Genomic DNA, 21,590 nt, shown 5'->3' with positions numbered 1-21,590 from the left:
GGGATGGGGACAGGGAGGGGACAGCAATTGTCCTGTTTAATTTGGCAGCACAAAGGAGCAGCTTGGCCAGCAGTGAGACCCTGCCCAGGGCTGCATGGCCACAGCGCAGGGGAGCCTGAGGGGGTGCTCGGTGATGGACGACCCCCCCCCTCCATGCCCTTACTTCATGCTCCTCACCCAAATGCCCCTGCCACGTGCTGTCTGCCCTGCCTGCCCTGCCTGCTCCACCCCCTCCCCGTGCTGCAGCTGACCCTCCAGCCCCCAGCCCCTCTGGCAGATGTGAGCGAAGGCCCCCGGGCAGATGGTGACATTTGGTAGCCGAGACATCCTCAGCCACGGGACTTTGCTGGGCTGCAGAGACTGGGGAAGCCCCCTCCTCACCCAGCCAGGCTTGGAGACCTGTCCCCAAGGCAGCCAGCACAGGATAGGGCGAGCAGTGGGGCTCTTGAGGTGGCCACACTGCCTGTGCCGTGGGGATGACTGGATGGGAGGGCACTCGGGGGGGTGGGTCAGGAAAGTGGGGGTCTGAAGCTCAACCCCATCAAAAGCCACCCCCTAATATCTGCTTTCAGCTGAGTGTGATGGGGATGCTCTTCCTAAATGGGGAAAAGGGAGCCCCCTGCTAGCCCAGAGACCCCCGACTGCCCCAGGTGATGGGATGTGTCCCCTGCCCTCCCCCCAGCCTCGGGTGCGGGGATGCCCTGGCGGGTCACAGCCGCTGGCCCGTGGCAGCCCCCACGCCCCATTTGCATCCCATTTCCATGTGAAAGGAGCAGGTCAAGTTGAAAGTTGAAAAAGGCTGGTGGGGGGCAGCCGGGAAGGGGCCGCTGCCGGAGGTGAGACCCCCACAAAAGGGCTGGATCCCCAGGGCCCGGTGCTCGCCTGCCCACGGGCTGCAGCCGCCATCTGCGGGTCCCTGTCACCGCAGCCACGGCACAGACAAAGGCCTCCCGCCCGGCCTGTCCCCATCTGTCACCTCGCCAGCTCCTGCCCCGAGCTGCTGCCTGTGCCGGTAGCGAGGTGTGGGCAGCATCCTTGCCGCTGCCCGTGGAGGGCAAGGTGATGCTGTGCCCAGCAATAGCTGTCCCCACTGAGTCCCCAGGTCCCTTAAAACGTTGTCCCCCACCTTGCAGATTGGCTCTGCAGAGCACACAGATGGGGAAACTGAGGCAGGAGCAGAACTGAGGCTCGCCCCAGCTCAGGGCATGTGGCACAGGGGCAGCTCCCTCACTGCAAAGCTGGGCACAGCCTTGGCATGGCAAGGGGCTGTGGTGAAACACCCAGCAAGTTAGCACCCATCAAGATGAGGAGGGGCCTGGCTCTGGAGGTGCCTCTGCCCAGGGGTGACAAAGCTGTGCCCAGCCCCAGCCTTGCAGCTCCGTGGGTGCTGCCGGGTACCTGCATCTGCCTCCACCCAGCACCCAGGGAGGATTTGGCCTCTGAGAACATTTTTTGCTCCTTGGCAGCTGTGTTCAGCTCTGGGAAATTCCTTGAAGTGGCATGAAGAGGGCCCTGAGTGTCTGTGGGAGGTGAGTGCAGAGCCAGTGCCAGCACCCACCTGCCTCTCTGACACCCAAGCACCATTCCCCCACCCCTGCCCAGTCTCCACACCCCAGGGACAGCAGCCAAGGTACTGAGGTGGCTGCTGGGGGACCAGGCTGCCCTCCCAAAACCCATCCCTGGGATGCTTCCAGGAAGGGCGAGGCTGTGGGGTGCTGCCTGGCTCCCAAAACACCCAGACGTGCCCGGGCAGCTGCGGGCAGCCAGCTGCCTGCACCGGTGAGACTGCAACCAGTGACGTGCCGGGTGCCAGTTCAGCCTGCGGTGCCTGGCGGTGCAGGTGCCCGCGGGCTCTGCCCTCGCCCTCCATGCCAGGCAGTGTTTTTCCAGCTGAGCCTGCTGTGTGGATCCGTGGCTGACATTGCCCAAGCACAGGGCAACCCTGCGGTACCCAAACAGCTGCTTCCTGCGGGCTTGGCTCAGCACTGCCCCTGCAACACCTCCCCACAACCACAGAGTTGTTTTGGTTGGAAAGGACCTTGAAGATCATCCAAGCCCGAGCCTCGGAGACCATCCAGTGCTTGCCCTGCTTCCAAGAGCAGTTTGAAATCCACACGTGATCCAGCTTTGTGCTGCGTGGGCTCAACGTTTGGCCCCACCAATCAGAGCTGCCTGTACCACAGGGCTGGCAGCCACCCCCGGGCTGGCTTGAGGCCAGCAGGTCCATGTGGCTTTGGGTTTGGTGACCATGCCCCTGTCTGTCACCTCCTTTGGTGTTGTTTGTCTGTATTTTGGGGTTTCTTGCAGGGAGTTGCTGCTGGTGCATGGCAAAAGAGGGCAAATCCATGCCAGTGGCACATGTGGACCTGGGCAGCAGCTCCCTGCCCATGGAAGGGATGGGAATTGTCCCCTCTCCATGATGCCCTTGTTGGGCTTCAGGATCCTCTCCCTGCAGCGAGTAGGGGATGCCCAGAAGTGTTTTGGCTTTGGCAGTGTGAGCACCTCAGGCCACACATCTGCCCTTCCTGACTGGCACCACGGGCTGAACCGGCAGCCAGGATGTCACCCTCGGCAGTCACGCTGTGTGACGCAGCCTGGCAAGGGGGAATGCCCGGTGGTTTTAGTGCCATGTGAGAGCTGAGCTGCTTGGAGGATGTTCTCACCTGGTGCTGACTCAGTGGGAGCTGCTCCATCACTCCTCCAGCTGTTGTCCCATGGGGAGAAGGGAAGGAGGTGGCCGAGGACACGTCCGGGACGAGCTCAGGGAGAAGCAGCAGTGCAGCTGAGACGGTGCCAAGGAGGTTCCCACATCTCAGAGCTGATCCAGGTAGGCGGTGGAGGTAGTGCCAATCCTGTGCCAGCAACATGGGACTGGGAGAGGCACAAGCACACACCTCCCAGGACAGCTTTCTGGGTATGAAGTGACCTGATGTGCCAAGCATGCCCGAATGGGCTGTCTACATCAGGAGGGAGAGGAGCCAGGGTCATGTCTGGGCATTGCCTGGCATAAGTGAGGCTGCCAGCTTGGCACTGGGACACGCATACTCTGGCAGGGCTTGGGGCACGGGCAAATGGGCTGTGGGTTTGGGGCTGTTTGGAGGGCGGCTCAGCCTGGCTCAGCGCGGCCATGCCAGGGCAGGCTGCTCAGCGCCGCAGGAATGCAGAGCAGCAGGTTGTGCCCGTCTGTCTGCCCGCGCTGGCCAGGGGAGGGGAGCCCACGCCGGCCACATGCAGCTGCGCTGTCCTCGTCCCTGTGCCCCCGCAGCCACCCCCTCCGTGGTGTGCTCCTGGGGCTGAACCTCTGGCACCGGGCTGAACTGCAGTGCCCAACATGGGAAACGTTCCGGGGTGAAGGGGGTGCATTTACACACCTGTGCCCACCTGGGAAGCCATTCCTAAGCTTGGCACAAAGTATGAGGGCAGCGGGACTGGCTGTTGGCATGGTGCTGCTGTGGGGTGTGGAGTCTCCGCGGCGCTGGACTCAGTGGATGCTGCCACAAGGGCACTTGGCTGGCAGCCAGCCCTGCCCACCGGTCTGGGTCTTGCTCTGTCCCTGCCTTTGTGCAACGCTGAGCTCATCCCTGCACTGCTTCCCCGGAGTGTTGTAAACATGGCTTTGAGGGGGTGCCCTGCCAACCCTGCCTGTCCCTGTCCTTGCCCAGCAAGGGCACTGGTGTCCTGCACTGCTGGCTCTGTCCTCAAGGCAGCTCAGCGCTGGGTTCCCCTCGGAGGGGTACCAAATCCACCCCCGGGAAGGAGGGTCTGCGGTGGCGCTGGGATCATCCCCAGCTGTCCCCGTGCCTGGCCAGACCCCCCGCAGACGCTTTCCAGGTCAGAAGGCAGCTTGTCCCCCCAGGCAGGGGACAGGGACGGCCAGGCTCCGCCGGGCCACTTGCCCGTCACAACGCATCAGGCCAATGCACTGTGTGCCAGGGGGGGGCTGCTCTGCAGGCACTTCATTAGGGCACAGATTCCAGGGCACTGGGGACTCTGTTAGGCACAAATGGGGGGGAAGAGTCTGGGCCCCCTGTTTGGCACAGGTTTTGATGGGTTGGGTACCCTGTTGGGTACAGAGTTTGGGGGGCTAGGACCCACATGCTGACACGCGTGGGCTTACAGGCAGTGTAGCCGTGGCTCAGAATGACTGCGGCATGCTGCTCTGGGTGCCAAGCCTGGCTCCTGCCGCCCACTGGGCCGGGCCCTGGGTGGCACCCAGGAAGTTGTGCAGGCAGGTGAGTGGCTGAGGCTGTCGTGGGAAGGGAGTGAGACCACAGCACGCTGACCCCCGCCGTGCCCACCACAGTGCCTGGTGAGTCACAGGGCTTGTTCTTAGCTCCCCAGGGCTCCCCTGTGCCCGGACCAAGGGAACCCCAGGAGGGTTGTCAGAGCAGCTTGGGAAAAGGACTGGGGGGGGGGGAGGGGGATGGGACACGAGTCCAACCCGATGTGTCCCACCATTCACCCCAACATTGCTTGAGCCCCTCAGTGTGTTGGAGAACCTCCGGCTATGCCCACTCCTGGCAGGACCATTGGAAGCAGCTGGGCAGGGGGCTGCAGAGGGGTGCAGGGCCGGTTTGGGTGTTGCTCCCCGTCTCCCCTCCTTCCCCCCGCGTTGTGGGCGGGCCGGTGCTGCCTGCGACCGTTGGGGCGGGAGGTTGTTCATGTTGGGGTTGGCGGGGAACCAAGGACATGGGGTGCACAGCTCCTGGCACACCTTAGCCGGGGAGCAACGAATGGAAAACCCCACCGGTGCTTCCCAGCAGGCTCCGGAGTGAGACTAATGAGCCTGGGAGCAGACCTAGATCCTGCAAGGGGGCTGGAAGCTGAGGGAGTTTCAGGGGAAGGAACGCCAAACACCCCAGCCTAGAGGGCTAGTGGGTGAGTAGGGCAGGGGTGCAGCCGGGGGTATGGGGAATGCATCCCTTGTGTGGGCAATGTGATCGTGGGTACAGGCAATGCAATTGTGGGTACGGGAAATGCACCCCCACGAGTGGGTGATGCTCCTAGGAGCGGGTGCTGCAGCTGCGGGAGGGGGCGATGCACCTCTGGGTGCAGGCAATGCACGCCCATGTCTAGGTGCCTCAGCCCTGAGCACAAGCAATGCACCTCCAGGTCCGGGCGCTGCACCCCTAGGTGCGAGCAGTGCTTCCCCGGGCAGGACTGATGCCGGCAGAGCTCCGGCGAGGGGTCGCCAGGCCACATCCCCCCCGAGCCTGCACTCGACTTGGGCTCCCCGGGGTGTCCCTAGCCGCTGCCGGGGTGCCCTCGGCGGCAGCCGGATTGGCCCGGGCGCAGTTTGAAGCAGGCTGAGCTGCGCGGATTGGCGGGGGGAAGGCTCGGCGGCGGCGGCGGCGGCGGGCGGAGGCGTGGTCCCTGCCTTCAAATAGCAATCGCGGCGCAGCTGGCGCAGCCCGTGCGGCCCCGCACACCCCCGGGCAGCCTTTGTCTGCCGGCGAGGCCGCAGCGCGGGTAAGGGGGGTCGGGCAGGCGGGCGGCCACCGGCGGCTACCCCTCACTCTGACCCTGTCTCTGCAGCCAGCGACGGCCCGTGAGCCCCTCGCCACCAGTGCCGGCTGCCCACGCCGTGCCCCGCTGCTGGCGCGGAGGATGCCGGTCGAGGCGCTGCAAGCTGGCGATGCCATGAAAGGGATGACGGTGACGGTGCCCTTCACCTCGGCCATGCCCGTCCGCATCCTCCGCAAGGGGCCCGCGTACTTCCGCCGGTGCGCCGAGCCGGGTGCCGGCAAGCCCAGCGCGGTGGAGAGGCTGGAGGCTGACAAGGCCAAGTACGTGAAGAGCCAGCGGGTCGCCAGCACCAAGCAGGAGCCGGTGAAGCCACCGCTGCTCAAGCAGCCCCTCTTCGCTCCGGGGGTACGCCGGGCAGCGCTCACCCCCAGCCGCAGGGCGCCCTCGGGGCCGCGCCGCGCCGAGGCTGGCGGTCCGAAGACTTCCCTTGACCTGGAGATCCTCAACAACCTCATCAACCTGTGTGACGGTCCCTTCCCCAAGGCGGAGAGCCCGCTGGGCCGGGAGCACAAGTGGAAGGCGGAGGCGCCCGCGACACCGGGCGACAGGGCAGAGGGTGCTGGCAAGCTGCCCCAGAGCCCCGCTGCCACCAAACCTCCCGGCAGCGTGGCCGTGCGCAGGGTGGACGTTCATCCCTGCGGGACTCCGCAGGGCCAGGTGACACCGGTGCCCGCATCCCCCGTGCCGAGCAGGCTGGCAGCGACCCCAGCGCGGAGCTCGCCCGCCTGCCCCGAGGGTGCCCGCCGGCAGCCGCTGCTGCACCGCTCCAAGTCGGACCTGAGCGATCGACTCTCGCGGGCCACCGCCGACCTCGAACGCTTCTTCAACTACTGCGGCCTCGATCCCGAGGAGCTGCAGGAGGTGGGCGCCGAGCGCTTCGCCCGTGCCAGCTCCGACATCGTATCCCTCAAGTTCCACAGCGTCAGCACTGCCAGCTCGGAGGGCGGGCACTCGCCCCCCAGCGCTGCCACGCCGGAGGGACGGCCAGCGGAGCGGGTACCCTACGGCATCTCCGTCATCGAGCGCAACGCCCGCGTCATCAAGTGGCTGTACGGGCTGCGCCAGGCCAGGGAGTGCCAGCAGGTCTCCGATGTGTAGCGGTGACATGGTGGCACCAGGGATGGGGTCGTTTGTGAGCTGATGGATGGGCCAGGGACCTCTGGGCGGTGACAGGACTCTCAAACTCAGCTACCTGTTCGCTTCCCTGTCCCCTGTGCCACGGTGGCACTGGCAGAGCTCTGGTGCGGTGGCTGGGCGTCTTTCCTGATGGCTCCAGCTCCATCACAGCCCTGTGCTGGCACTGGAGAGCCAGGTGGGCACAGGAGGGCAGAGGGTGTGCCCCTGGGTTTGTGTGGCTGGCCCCCAATGCCCTTGTCTGTACCCGTGTGTGTTCAACCCCCCCTGCTCCTTGACAGCGCCCATGGGTAGGGGGCGAGGGGCTGGTTCCCCTCTCCACGGAACCCCGGGAAGGAGCTGCCCCACTGAGGTGGCCACAATGCCCAGGGTGGGGACAGTACCTTGGTGGCCTCTATCTTAACACTGAAGGGCTGAGGGAACTTGGGTGCTTCATGAGGTGTGTGGAGGGGGCAAACTGACACCCCTTTCCCCGCTTTGAGTACCCTAGGACCGTGTGTGTGAGTGTCTGTGACACTTGTGTGCCCTCCTGGCTGCCAGCACAGCCCTGGGCACGCTGGGCCCTGCTATTTATGAAGATGTTTCTTGGTCTTTCTCTCATTTCTACTGCATTTCTTCTTGTTTGAACTGTAAATAGGAATAACAATTAGGATAATTAATGCTAACGATGCTAACACAGCTGGGTTTATTAAATCCCGGTGCGCTGGGGGCCGTTGGGCTTTGATGGTGGAGAGGTGGGGATGGGGCAAGGACCCTCGGGGTGCTCAGCAGCAGCTGGTGGTGCCAAGCAGCTGGATGCCGGTGGGAGCGGTGGGTGATGTGCCAGCGCGGGACCCAGCGGGCACGGCAAGGGTGATGGTTGGGTCTGGCAGGTGCCGGCAGAGCCCTGGGCAGTGGGATTCCCCCTCTGTGCTGCAGACAGCACCGTGCCCACCCTGCAGCCTGCTCGCCCTGCTCCGGCAAAGCACTGCTGAGCTTGGCCAAATCCCGGTTCCTCTGGGATTCTGAGCTGGGGGCGGCGATAGTGAGGACCTCCCAGGAGGGTGAGGATGAAAGCTGGAGTAGAGAAGGCTTTGAAGATGAAAAGCTCCCGTCTGGTACCCTCGGGCAGCCTCGCATAGCACCGCAGCTCCCCCCGGCACCGCCGGTGCTGCCTGCGCGGCTGAGGTCCCGCAGTTCCCTGCCGCGCTGCTGCATCCCACGCCAGCAGCTGGCTGCTGGGGAAGGTGACACTAAAGCCACCAGGGTCGACATCCAGGGGGTCCTGCCTGAACACCTGCCCTGCCACTGCCTCCTTGCTCCAGCTTCAGCCGTGCTGCTGCTGCCGTGGCATAAATAACTCCACCTGTGCCAGCAGCCAGCTTGGCTGGCATGGGCACCACTCTGCAAACGCCACATGCACGTCAGTGGTGCTAGGCTGGTGACAAGGCCCCGCAGACCACCCCAGGGCTGCAGCTTTCATTTTCAGAGGGGTCGAAGCCACTGCTGCCCAATCCCAACTCAACCAGCGCTGGCCAGGGCAGCACTGAGGCTCCCTTTGACCAGGGCTTCCACCCAGCACTGGGGGACCCCAAAAAAGCCCTCATGGGGATGAATCATTTCCTCCTGCGCTGTGAATGCCCTCCCCGAGGTGTAGCAGCCATCTGGACCCCGCTGGGGTGTGGTTTGCCCACCAGGCTGTGGTGGGCAGGACGTGGAGAGCAGCCCGCGGTGGACAGGATGTAGTGAGCAGACCTTGGTGAACGGCTTGTGGTGAGCAGCTGGTGGTGGACAGGACGTGGGGATGATGTCTGGTCCGTGAGTCAGGCTGACAAACCGGGCTGGAGAGGAAGCACACACCCAAGGGATGCCAGTGTGTGGGGTGCTGGCTGCTTCCCCAAGGTGTCAGAACCCGGGGGCTGACTGGCACCCAGGGCACCCACCTGAGGACAGGCTTCCACCCTCAGGGAAAGCTCTGTGGGAGCTGGATCCCAGCAGCTGTGCCCTGCTATGTCTGGCTGTGCTGCCAGGTTCCTCAGCCTGGCACAGCCAGGGGCTTGGTCTGAACCTGCTGCTGTTGCCAAGGGCAGAGGGCACCATCAGCACCCCCCCAATCCTGGCACAGGCTGAGCAACTGCCGTGTCCCTTGGCTTTGTCCTGGTGTCCCGTGGCCTGCGTGGCTGCAGAGCCTCGTGTGTGCCTGAACAGGGGCACCTGTGTCCAAGCATGTGTGCTCATGTGCCCACGTGGGTGTCCTGGGCTCCCATGCTCAATGCATGCCCACGTGTGCCTGCGTGTTAAGGTGACACAGGTGTCCCTCCCCAGGAGTGGCACCCACTTTGTGTATTGCTGCTGGGGACACTCCCCAGCCCTCCCTCTCACTTGCCCTGGCAGCTGCCAGCCTGTGGCTCTGGTGTTCGTTTGGAGCATTTCAGGGTGCCCATTATCCTTACCCCTCCCATGGGTGCCCCATGTGCAGGCAGGCGGCTGGGAGAGGGAGCAAACCAGTACCACCCCAGGGTGGGGGCCACCCACCCACCTGGCACCCAGCCCCCAGCCCACGTGCAGGCAAGGTGTGGGGTGCTAGGGGGTTGTTAGAGGTGCTGGGAGGTTGCCAGGGGGTGCTGGAGGGTGCTGGGATGGTTGCTGCCTGCGGTGCCCTCGCTGGGGCAGGGGGAGGTTCCCCTTCCCTCTTCCCTTCCCCCTCCCTCCCCTTGTTTTCCATTTGTGAACTCCGATGAGTATCTCCTGGCAGTGGCAACCACCTCAGGGCTTTAATCAGCGTTAATTAGCGAATGCCTCGGGCCAGCGCCGAGGGCAGGGTGTCGGAAGACTCCTCGCTGCCCTGTGCCCGGGTGGTGCTGATGCCAGAACCCTGCCAGCGGGTCCCACTGCCCCCACGGGGAGGACAACCTGTCCCGATGTCCCTCACCCCTCTCCAGGGTACTGGTCGCAGTCCGCCAGTGCCTTCCCTTCCAGCCACCTGCCAGTGCAGCCCCGCTCCACTCTGGGGCACTCAGCCATGCCAGCCCCGGGCTGGTCCCCTCAGGGTCCCCAAAGACCCTCCCTGCTCCTCAGACCCCCATCCCTGGGGCGAAAACCTGATGCCCAGCGGCGTGATGGGATGAGAAGCTGAGGTGGGGCTGAGTGGGTGCCAGAGCGCGCTGCAGTGGGGCTGGCACTGACTCAAAGGCACCAGAGCACCCTGCCACCGCCCGCGGGCCCCCCTGGCACAGCCGCGGCGTCACAGCCGCTCTGGGTGAGGCGAAGGCTGCCAGCAGGAGGGAGAAACGAGAACGCAAATAGAACTGGGTGTGAGTGGGGGGGAAACATTCCCGGGAGGCCTCCCCCGACTGTCCCTTCTCCTGGACCCCTCCTTCCATGCCAGGCTGGCACGCTAGAAGCTGGCAGGCCGTATCAGCATGCGGGTGCCCTTCAGGGAGTAGCTGGGCCCCTGGAAGTGGTGCCAGCGGATGCCGTTCAGCTTGCGGATGTTGTGCCGGGCAGGGTAGTAGATCCCGTTCAGGTTGGAGAGGCCACAGGCATCGAACCACCAACCTGCCAGGAGAGAGCAGGGTGAGAGGCTGGCACCCGGGGTGCCTGGGTGTCCCTCCCCCCTCTACTCACCTCCTGACAGCATCTGGGCACACTTGCAGAGGCAGTTGTCGTTGTCAGCGTCGCGGGTGCTGAAGCGAGTGCCCTGCAGTGCCATGCCGCTCTGCTGCCCGGCTGTGCCACTGTAGTCCTGTAGTGACAGTCTACCACCCACATGATGTGGCCACGGCCACCATCAGTGCCATCCAGCTCAGCACAACATGACTGTGGTCACCATCAGTGCCACTCAGTCCTCCATGGCTTGACCATGACCACCATCAGTGCCACCTGACCCAGCATGGCATGGCCACGGCCATCATCAGTGCTGCCTGGGCCAGCTCAGCACGGCATGGCCAGCATCAGTGCCACCCAGTCCACCACCAGTGCCTCCCAGCACTGATTCCATGATTCTGTCCCTCCTCAGACATCAACATAGCAGCCTGGGGATGCCCAACCCCTTCTCAGCACCTGGTGCCCATCTGGGCTGGCAAATCCTGCTGTCTCAATGGCATTTCATCCACTAACAGTCAACTTCTCAGGAGCCCAGGGAGAGAAGAGGGAGCAGGCAGCACAGTGATGTCCCCTGGCACTTGGCTGAGCCATAGCCCTCCAGGAATCCCAGTGAAGCTCTTTGCCATCCTACACCTCCCTGGGGCACCTTGGCCAACCTTTGCCCACGACCACCACTTCCCATTCGACCTGGGGGCAGCTGGGCAGGTCTGAGGGCACCCCCATGGTTCTCCTCTCCTACCTGTAAAGCTGCTTCTCGCTTCCCAGCTGGAATTTTGCATAGTGGGCATAGACCTGGGTGCCCTCCCAGTCCTGCAGCTCCACTCGCAGGGCGTAGGGTGCCCGGCTGGTCAGGAGGTGCACGGCCTCGTTGCCCAGCCAGTGCTCGCCTGCTGCATCCCCAAAGCCCTGGCAAAGCAACGAGGCTGGTGAACGGGGGGTGCACCCAAGGGTGCCCCAAGGGTGCCCGGGCATGGGTGCAGACCTGCTTGTACTCCTGCCAGCTGCGCTGGAAGCTGAGGCTGCCGTTGGTGCGCAGCTGGATCACCGTCCAGCCCCCGCGCTCCGTCTCCATGTCACAGTACGCCTGCAGCGGGCACAGCTGGGGTCACCAGGGCTGGCATCAGCTGGCCAGATGGGTGAGTTCACCCTCAGGGCTGGCACTACCTTGGCAACTGGGTATCTCCCCTCTCAGAGCTGATATCAGCTTGGCAACTGGGTGAGCTCACCTCCAGGGCTGGCACCACCTTGGCAACTGGGTGCATCCCATGCTTAGAGATGGCATTGGCTGGGCAGCTGTGGGGGGTGGGTGTGTGTGTGTCCTAGAACTGGTGAGCATGTGGTGCCAGGCTGAAAGGGGGGGTATTTTCCTGCCGTAGCCATGGGCAAGGGCTGGGGCACAAGTGGGGGTGCCTCTAAAATCAGTTTTACACCACCCCTCCCCCCACCCCAATTCAGCTGCCACAGCCAGGTGGAATGGAGGGAATGGTGCCAGGAGAAGGGTTGGCATGTGCTCATCCCATAGAGATACCCACTGTGGCATGGGGTTTGTGGGCACTAGGTGGCACGGGGTGGTGCTGGGGTTGGCAGCAGCCTGGAGTGCTGTGGTGGGAGTGCTCTGGGTTGTGCTCACCCTCTTGGGCTGGCTGAGGTTGGCAATGTGGAGGGTGTAGACCCCGCTGGTATGGATGCCCGCCCGGAGAACCTCGGCACAGTCCTGGAAGAGTCTCTCCTGCCCGGGCAGTGGGGCTGTGGCAGAGGGCATCAGCAGATGGAAGGAACCCCCATCAGCCCCACAGCCCTGCCAGGCTCTGCTGCCATTCCCCTCTCCCTTGGGTGCTTTTGTGCCCACTGATTGCTTTTCTTCCTTCTGCACCATCTCCTGAGGGCTGGGGAAGGAGTTTGGGGTCCCTGGGGCTGTGCCAGCCTAAACACGAGGGTGTACAGAGCTCCAGTGGAAGTGGAGAAGGTCCAGAGAAGGGCAGAAAAGCTGGGGAAGAGTCTGGGAAGGAGCAGCTGAGGGAGCTGGGGGTGTGCAGCCTGCAGAAGAGGAGGCTGAGGGAGACCTCATTGCTCTCTGCAGCTCCCTGAAAGGAGGCTGGAGCCAGCTGGGGGTTTGGCTCTGCTCCCAAGGAGCAAGCAGCAGGACAAGAGGAAATGGCCTCAGGACGCCCCAGGGGAGGTTCAGATTGGGCATGAGGAACAATTTCTTCCCCTTGAGGTCTGTCCAGGCCTGGCCCAGGCTGCCCAGGGCAGTGGTGCAGTCCCTGTTCCTGCAGGGGTTTCAAAGCCCTGGAGCTGTGGTGCTGAGGCCATGGCTCGGTGGTGCCCTGGGGCAGTGCTGGGGTAAGAGTTGGACTCCATCATCCTAAAGATTTCTTCCATCCAAACTCTCTGGTGCTCCTTGGTTCAGTTTTGAGGTGAAGTCACCCACATCTGAGCCAAGCCCAGGGGCTGGCACAGCACCCTGGCACCCTCTCAGGAGGGTGAGTAGCTCTCGCACTGCCTGCACCCTGCCCACCTCGGCTCACCTCTGCCCTGGGCAACGAGGCTCTGCACCAGGCTCTGCACCGACTCGAGGAGCTGGAGCTGCTGGCGCTGGAGCAGGCTGGTGTTGGCACTGGTGGCCAGCAGTGACCTCTCCAGATCCTCAATGGTGCCACTTTGCTGGCTCACCAGGCGTTGCAGCTTCTCCTTCTCCGAGCGGGCCCCTGCCAGCTCTGCCTGGTGCTTCGTCTCCATCTCCAGCACCCGCACCTCCAGGATGCTGCAAGGGGGAGGCAGGGGTGACAGGGGGGGCTGTGATAGGGCTGACAGATGGCAGAGGGAACCCAGACCCAGCTGCCAAGCTCTGACACCCAGAGCTGTCCACATCCCCTCCCATTCCCACCACTGCTAGGATGTGCTTGGTCGGGAGAAACCAAAGGGATGGAGCCCTGCAGCCTCTGGAAAGGTTCAAGGCCCCCCTGAAGGTACAGCCACGCTCCTGGGTTGGGTGCCACCAGCCTCACCCCGGGGTCCAAGGGGTCCCCAAGTCAGCCCAGGCCCTACTTGTTCCTGTTCTGCAGCTTGTGGATCTCGTTGGTCTGCAGCAGCAGCTGCTTCTCCAGCTTGGTGGTGGACAGGGAGTTCTCCTGCAGCTGCATCTCGATGCGCAGCGTCTGGTTCAGCACCTGCCCCGGCAGGGGAGAGCTGCCCTCAGCCAACAGTGCCATGGCACGGCCCTGCTGCCACCGGGCGTGGTGGCTTCCCAGGGCACAGCTCTGCTCTACGGGGAGCATCCAAGCTTGCATCGCTGCAGGGAACCAAACCGCATTTGGCAGCGGAGGAGCTGTGCCACTTGCCACGGTTCCAGCTGCGCTGGGGACACGGTGGCACGGGGACACGGGGGCACGGGGGCACGTGTACCTGGGCCTCCACGTCGGTGAGCTTGCGGCTCTGCTCGGCGCTGCGGTTGAGCAGGCTGCTGCTGATCTCCAGCATGGTGGCTGTCTGGTTCCGCACCGCCGTCTGCCGCAGCTCCGCCGCCGGCTGCCTGCTGCTCTGGATGGAGCTCTCCAGCTGCGGAGGGGAGCGGGGGCAAGGTGAAACACCTCTCGGGGTGGCCCACGGAACCTCCAGAGTGCCAGCATGGTGGTGGGGGGGGAGAGGGTTGGAAGGGACCTCTGGGCATCATCCAGACCAACCCCAATGCTCCAGCAGGGCACCCCCAGCAGCTTGTCCCAGGAGTGCAATCCCCAGCTGGGGTTGGAAGCTCTCTGGTCAGAGAGACTCCACAGCCTCTCTGGGCAGCCTGCTCCAGGGCTCTGCACCCTCACACCAAACAAGTTTCTCCTCAGGGAACCTCCTGGCTTCCAGTCTGTGCCCTCTGCCCCTTGGCCTGTCCCTGGGCACCACTGACAAGAGCCTGGCCCCAGCCTCTTGCCCCCCACAGCTCCTTCAGCTCTTGCTGAGCATTGCTCAGCTCCCCTCTGGGGCTGCTCCTCTGCAGGCTCACCAGCCCCAGGGCTCTCAGCCTTTGCTCCTCACAGAGCTTCTGCAGGCCCCTCAGCATCTCCATAGCCCTCCAGCACCTCACTGCCTGTTACTGCAGACCAAGCCTGGCACCACTTGGCACAGCCCTGGGTGCCTTTCAGCATGGCACAACCCATCTCAGAGCTCTTTGAAGCTTATCAAGAGATCAGGACGAGCTGCCCATGGGCCCTGCTGCTGCAGGGGAGCAGCCTCGGGTGCTGGCTGCCAAGATTCCAGGGCTGTGATGGCAGCTGGGATCTGGCACAGGCTTGTGTCTGCCCTGGCATGCTGGCGAGCTGGGATCGCTGCCTGGTTGGGTTGATCTCTGCCAAGCAGCTGGACAGAGAGTGACTGACCTCAGGACTGGGCACTGGCACCAGCACTGGCAGCCCCTGGGCACTGGGTATCCCTGGGGTGTGGAAGTGGAGGAGGGAGGCCCAGCAGCAGCTGGGGCAGGTGGGTGTCCAGCAGAGGGAAGTGCTGGAGGCTGGGATGGAGGCGGCTGCGGACACAGCTGGGAAGTGGCTTCCTCTTTCCCAGCCCCTGGAGCCTTTCCCAAAGGCTTTTCTATTTCTGGCAGCCCCTCCATGAGGTTCCCATTCGTCCCCTCCCCAGGGTGACAGCCTCAGCAGGGGCACACAGCCTTGGCAGAGGGCCATGGGGAGCGGAAGGGGCCACTCTGCCACCCACGCGGGAACAGCAGCCCCTGAGAGTCCGAGGGGCAGGGGGCTCAGTGGGCAGTCCCTGGGGGCTGCCCAGCTCCACCCACACCACTGAGCCCCCTGCCCACACACTGCCCACACACTGCCCAGATCCTCAGCCTGGGGCACCAGGGCAGGCAGAGTCCCATGGCCCTGTGCACCTCCAGGGACTGGGGATGAGATCTGAGGGGTTGGGAATCAGATCTTAGGGGGTTGGGCAGCAGATCTTAGGGTCTTGGGAATCAGATCTCAGGGGGCTGGGGACCAGATTTCAGGGGGTTGGGCAGCAGATCTCAGAGGGTTGGGGACCAGATTTCAGGGGGTTGGGAATTAGATCTCAAAGGGTTGGGGACAAGATCCCATGGGATTTGAGACCAGGAAGGACAGGATGAGGTGGGATGTTGCTCTCCAGGGTGGAATGGACAGTACTGAGTGGTGCTGGGATGAATGGTACTGGGATGGAATGAGTGGTGCTGGGACAAGTGGTGCTAAGGTGGAATGTGTATTACCAGGATGAGTGGTGCTGGGATGAGTGGTGCTAGGATGGAATGAGTGGTACCAGGATGAGTGGTGCTGGGATGAGTGGTGCTGGGATGCTCAGCACAGGAGCAGGACCAGCAGCAGTGACAGGCTCAGGGCTCTGCTCTGCACTTGCTTGCACAATGGAATCTCCCTGGCAGTGGTGGGGACCCTGTTCCCTCCTCCCCAGACCCACCAGCAGTGAAACCATTGCCCCACCACCAGCACCTAGTGGGGGCAGGAGGCAGTGTCAGGGCTGACACTGCCTGCACCCTGCTTCCCAAGGGATTTTCCCTTGTGCTTGTGGGGAGGAAGCAGGGAAAGGTCAGAGAGCAGAGTCTGGAAAACATTTCCTTGAGCTGAGTGATTGCTGGAGAGTTTCCCTCCAGCCATGTCCCTAATCCTGCTGCTCCACAGGCTCTTTTTTTCTCCCTTTCCTCATTTTCTCTCTTTCCTCCCTTTCCCCCAGTCCTCATTTTTCTCCCTTTTCTCCCTTTCCTCACTTTCTCCCCTTCCTCCCTTTCTTCCCACTGTATTTTTTCTCCCTCTCCTCCCTTTTCTCCCTTCCCTTGTTTTCCTCCCTTCCTTTCCTCCCTTCCTTCCCTTGCTTTTCTCCCTTTCCTAACTCTCCTCCCTTTCCCCACCTCTCTCCCATTCCCCATTTCCTCCCTCTCCCTCTCTCTTTATTATTGTAACTTTTCCAGACAAACACAGCTCGGGGCCCGAGGGCAGCTCACAGCCGTGGAAAAGGTCAGGCTGGCATGGGGAGGGCTGGAGATGGAGCCTCAGATCCTGGCCCCATCAGCTCCTCAGGATCAGCCAGGGCTGGAGAGAGGCACAGTGTCCCCAGCCACGGGTGGCACAGGCAACCCGAGTGGAGCAGGCTCTGTGCAGAGGACTGGAAACTTCCCTTCACCCCAGGAGCTGGGCTTGGAGGGGTCCCATCAGACTCAGTCCTCCCCAGGATGGCAGAATGGCCAGGAAGGGGACACCATGGTGCTGTAGATCACCCCCAAATGCTCCCCTAGAGCAGAAAGGGACCCTGCTGTCCTGGTGCCAGGGACCCTTTGCCCACACCTAGATGATCCTGTGGCACCTTCTTGCAGCCACATCCCTCCCCTCTTGCTGTTCCTTTCCCACCTTAGCATTTCCAAGCATCTCACAAACACTGGCTGGGGGAGGGCAGGGTTAGAGTTGGGGCAAAGACATTCCCCCACCACCCTTCCCCTCCCCAACCTCTGCCCTCTAGGCTGGGTGAGCAGTACCAATCTCTGTGCCATGGGCACCCCAGGGCTGCCAAATTGCCATTGTGCTGCTGGAGACCCCATCCGACCATGACCTCCCTCTCCAGACCCAGAGACACCATCAGATGTTTGTGTTTGAACTAAAATGAATCCCTCCTGAGCTGGGGACAGTGAGGGCAGGCCAAGTGTCCCCAGCACTGGGCCCTTCCCATGCCCCTGTCCCTCTTGGCCCTGGGGAGCTGCACGTAGGGAGGGTGGAGCAGCAGCCCAGTGCCATGGATGGGGTTCATGGGGGAAACACTGGGTACTAACGGGGCCTGAGGGGTCCTAGCAGTCCTCCTGGGTGCTGGAGGTCTTGGGGCCCCTGCACCCTCAATTCCCTATGCACTTGGAGTCTCTGTGTCCTTAGGGTCCCTGCACCCTGGGGTCCCTGCCTTGGGATTCCTGCATCCTGGGCTCCCTATGTGGGGATCCCCATGCCCCTGAGCTCCCTATGCTCTGTAATCCCTGCTTCTTGGGGTGCCTGCAGCCTGGGATCCCTCTGCCCAGGAGTTCCAGCCCTGGTCTCTCTGCCTTGTGGTCCCTCTGCCCCCTGCTCTGGGATCCCTGCTCTCCAACATTCCTAAGCCCTTGGGAGTCTCTTCCCTGAGGTCCTTACATCCTGAGATCTCTCCTCCAGCCTCCAGGGCCAGGGCAGAGCTGGAGGGATGTGACATTGCTTACAATCTGTCCCCGAATCTGATGCCTCCTTCGAGCCCCCAGTTTGTTTGTTCAGGCCTGGAGCAGGACCAAAACAAGCCTGGGCAGCTCTGTTCCAACTGGGAATGCCAAGGAAAAGCAAGGGGCGGGGGGGAAGAGCTGGGAGCTGCTGCCAGAAGGAGAAAGCCACATTGTGGGGTGGGATTGATGGGATGGGATGGGATGGGTTGAGGTAAGATTGTTTGGGGGGGGATTGATGGGATGGGATGGGATGGGTTGAGGTAAGATTGTTTGGGGGGGGATTGATAGGATGGAATGGGATAGGATAGGATGGAATGGGTTGAGATTAAGATTGGATGGGATTGATGGGATGGGATGGAATGGGTTGAGATTAAGATAGGATGGGGTGAGATTGATGGGATGGGATAGAACAGAAAGGAATGGATGTGATGGGATCCTGGAGGGACCCCCAGTGTGAAGGGGCTCCAGGGCACAGGGACCCCCGGGTGCAGGGCCCCCATGCCTGTGCTTGCCCAGCAGACCCTGCAGGTTCCACAGTGATGGAGATTTGCTGCCAGCAGCCAGGTTGTCCCTCTGTGGCACCTCAGGCTGGCTTCCAGCACAGCCTTGGCTCAGCATTTTCCCAGCATTGGAGGGATTTGTCACCGAGGATGGCCGAGGGGACAGGACACAGTCCCTGCTGCTAGGACAGACTCCCCCACAGCCAGGAGAGGCTTCCCAGGCAGTGTGGCTGGCACAGGCCAACCCCAGGACCTCTGCTCCCTGTGTTTGTGCCCAGTCTCGAGTGCTTCAGGAGCTCAGCACCACCACCTCCCAGCACCACTCCCTGAGTGCTTCAGGAGCTCACCACCACCACCTCCCAGCACCACTCCCTGAGTGCTTCAGGAGCTCAGCACCACCACCTCCCAGCACCACTCCCTGAGTGCTTCAGGAGCTCAGCACCACCACCTCCCAGCACCATGTCCTGAGTGCTTCAGGAGCTCAGCACCACCACCTCCCAGCACCACTCCCTGAGTGCTTCAGGAGCTCAGCACCACCACCTCCCAGCACCACTCCCTGAGTGCTTCAGGAGCTCAGCACCACCACCTCCCAGCACCGCTCCCTGAGTGCTTCAGGAGCTCAGCACCACCACCTCCCAGCACCACTCCCTGAGTGCTTCAGGAGCTCAGCACCACCACCTCCCAGCACCTCTGGCCCTGCTGGGAGCATCACCCAGGAAGGGGGGGTGCAGGAGTACGCAGGTCCCGTTGCCTCCCATCGAGACTGCCGGGCGTGGATGGGGCTGTGCTGGTGCTGTCGCCCGACGGGAGGCTCAGTGACAACTGGGGACGAGTTGTTCAGCCTCCTGTCAGCACAGGCACCCAGGATGCAGGGTTTATGAGGTGTCCCTTGGGATGAGCCGGCCGGGAGCTATTCCTGGCTCTGACGCAGGCTCCATTCGAGCCCTCGGGAAGGAAACGTCGCTTCCTGCCTTGGGCAGCTGGGATAGGGAGAGTGCAGAGTGGGGGGCACCCCCGTGGGCATGCAGCCCTTCTGGTGTAGGCACCCCACGGGGCCACCCATGAGCTGCGGCTGCCACTCGACGTCTCACCAGGCACCAGGAGCTCCTGCATAAGCCCAGACTGGGGAAACGATGAAGCTGGAGAGGTTCTGGTGGCTCCTGCCCTGAAGGTCCTGTGCTCTGCTGCCTGCCAAAGCCCTTCCCAAAAGCCTTCCATACCGACCCAGAACGGGATCGTGGGGAGCTGTGGCAGGGAAGGCAGAGGGGATGCAGCCAGAGTGGGAAGCACTGCTGAGCTGTAGCATGCAGGGACTGCAGTGCCCATGGCACCCATGCCCTCAGAGGAGACAGTGCCTGGTGCAGATGGGTCAGGATCAGGCCCAGCTTGCAGGGGGTGACCTGGATGCAGTGGTGCTGGGCGGGCGCCCAATGGACTCAGTTCCCTGCAGCAGGGGGGGAGCTGCAGTGGGGATGCTGCACACTTGGGTGCTGGTGGCAGACCCCTGCCCGTGCCACCCCGCTGCCCCTCGCCACCCCTCACCCTACCTTCAGCAGCCACTGGGTGCTGTTCTCCAGGATCCTCTCCAGGTGCCGCAGGCGCTGGGTGGCCCCGTGGCTGGCGTGAGCGATGCCAACCGGTGAGTCCCGCTGCAGCAGAACGTTGGCAGGGCCGGACACGGCTGGCACAGGTTGGCATGGCGGCGGGTCAGCTTCGGGCAGCACGAAGGTGTAGCTGCAGTGGCCGTGCTGCACCCGGTGGTACCGCCGGCGGTTGCTCCCCTCCAGTGCCCGGCGCTGGGCACCGGCAGCGCACAGAGCAGTTGTAGCACAGGTCAGGGCCACCAGGCCAAGGCTGAGCGCCTTCATGGCACGGGGGTGGCGGCAAGAGCGGGGTGCCAGGGCCGAGGACGCCGATCCTTGCCGGGGGTGGGCCAGTGGGTGCTCAGCACGGAGCGAAACGCTGCGATTTTGGCATTTCCTCCCTCGGAGCCTTTTATCGCCAGGCGTCTGCAGCCCTCGCTGGGGGAGAGCTGGAGAGGGGAGGGTTGGAGGAGGAGAGGGGGGGCGTGGAGGGAAAAAAAAAGGAAAACCAAAGCAAAACTGGGTTCAAAAGCAATATTTGTATCTTTTTGCTCTGCTCCGAGCCCACTGTGGGGAGATCAAGTTTCACACGTGATGCACAGACACAAACCCACCCTCTGCATGCAGCCCTCCCCCTCCCCGCTGACCCCCTCCTTGGCTCCTCTCTGCCCACCCCCCCACCCCAGCGTGGGCAGTGAGGCTGGCACTGATCCCTCCCGCCCTCCAGAACGCAGAGGGTCCCCCTGCATCGCCACCCGCTGGCGGCCGCCAACCCCCGTGGCACTCCCATGGCAGGGAGCAAACTCCCCCCGCGCCACATCCCGGCTATTTATAGGGAGCCAGGCCTGGATTTGGCTGCTCCGGCCGTGGGACGAGCCCGTGGGGACCGGGACGGGGGCTGTGTCCCAGGCGGAGCTTGGCAGGATCCAGCCTGACCCGAGGTACCCAGTTCCCTAGCTGGGGGGTACACTGTGGGGCTGGGATGGCTGCCTGTGGTGGGCACTCGCCAGAGCTGGGCTCACCACGGCTGCCAGGCTGTGTGTTGGGTCAGGATCAGGCTCAGGTTGCAGGGCAGATGGCGACTGGGAGGCTGTGGTGCTGGGTGGGCACCCAGAGCACCCAGTCCCCTGGAGTGGGCAGCTGCTATGTGCCTGCTGCCCAGACAGACCTAGGCTGCGTCACCGAGGAGGGGACAGCCACAGAGGTGAGGGCAGGCTGGCACGGGGGAGTGAGCTTCCCTGGGCATAGGAATGCCCACACACCTCAGCAGTGGATGGTTTTCCCCCAGCACGGGGGGCACATGGGTGCCCCTCTGTGCCAGGCTGCTCACACAGCCGCGGGGCCGGGGAAGGGACCTTGCTGCCATCCTGGTCACGGAGGGGGTGACTGGGAACGCTGTGATCCCTGGTGCTGGAGCAGCTGCTGAGGGCACTGCCACAGCCCAGAGCTATGCTGCTTGATGAGTAGAGGGCTCCAGCCCCCAGAGCTGCCAGGGGCTGTCATGCTGTGGCTGTGCCCTCTCCAGAAGCAGGAGGTGCAGCTGGACCTGGGCACGGCTGCCAGCTGGGTCTTGGAAGCCTCTGCTCTGCGAGGTGCCAGGTCCTTCTTGGCACTGGCTCAGTCCTTGAGTGCTGCTGCTGCTGCTGATGTCTTAACTAAAACCTTTACAACGAACTCTTTCCCTACACCCCTCAGAGCTGGGGTCCAGGGCATGGTGCCCACCCTGCCACGCTGTGGGCACCGTTTGCAGGTTATGGGTCTGATGGCAGCATTGTTTTATTCCCTTCCCTAGGGCAAACCTAAGGTCTGGGTCCTGGCTGCTGAAGTCTCTTGGGTTGGGAATTCAGAGCTGTTCCCACCCCCCTGCCTGTGCCAGGAGCTGGCAGAGAGCCAGGCTGCTGTGCCCAGAGTGCGGGCAGGGGGCACAGGGGTGACAGCACCGCCACAATCCGTGTCCCCATCCCCTTCCAGCAGCTCCTCATGGGGACGAAAAGAGGGGGGCCAGAGGGGGTGTGGGGGATGTTAATACGTTTATTTGACATGACGGAGGCGGAGGAGCTGCCCCGG

General features: G+C 63.3%; 2 protein-coding genes across 2 annotated transcripts; one reads left to right on the top strand and one right to left on the bottom strand.

Moving 5' to 3' along the window:
• The first annotated feature begins 5,413 nt into the window (after positions 1 to 5,413).
• On the top strand, positions 5,414 to 8,160 carry FAM110A (family with sequence similarity 110 member A). The gene has a single exon (XM_064167455.1). It carries the CDS (start codon positions 5,608 to 5,610, stop codon positions 6,622 to 6,624), a length of 1,017 nt encoding a protein of 338 aa, XP_064023525.1. The 5' UTR covers positions 5,414 to 5,607; the 3' UTR covers positions 6,625 to 8,160.
• Positions 8,161 to 9,383: 1,223 nt separating this feature from the next.
• ANGPT4 (angiopoietin 4) lies at positions 9,384 to 19,955 on the bottom strand. The gene is made up of 9 exons (XM_064167453.1): positions 19,488 to 19,955; positions 13,651 to 13,803; positions 13,294 to 13,415; positions 12,774 to 13,009; positions 11,876 to 11,991; positions 11,228 to 11,329; positions 10,985 to 11,151; positions 10,267 to 10,397; positions 9,384 to 10,197 (listed from the first exon to the last, which is right to left on the bottom strand). The coding sequence occupies exons 1-9, from the start codon at positions 19,806 to 19,808 to the stop codon at positions 10,037 to 10,039; spliced, it is 1,509 nt and encodes a 502-aa protein (XP_064023523.1). The 5' UTR covers positions 19,809 to 19,955; the 3' UTR covers positions 9,384 to 10,036.
• Positions 19,956 to 21,590: the final 1,635 nt, after the last annotated feature.

The sequence above is a fragment of the Pogoniulus pusillus genome, chromosome 29 (genome assembly GCF_015220805.1).
Source record: "Pogoniulus pusillus isolate bPogPus1 chromosome 29, bPogPus1.pri, whole genome shotgun sequence".
Lineage (NCBI taxonomy): Eukaryota > Metazoa > Chordata > Aves > Piciformes > Lybiidae > Pogoniulus > Pogoniulus pusillus.
The sequence above is the reverse complement of the archived record's forward strand: the minus strand, read 5'-3'. Positions and strand labels throughout refer to the sequence as shown.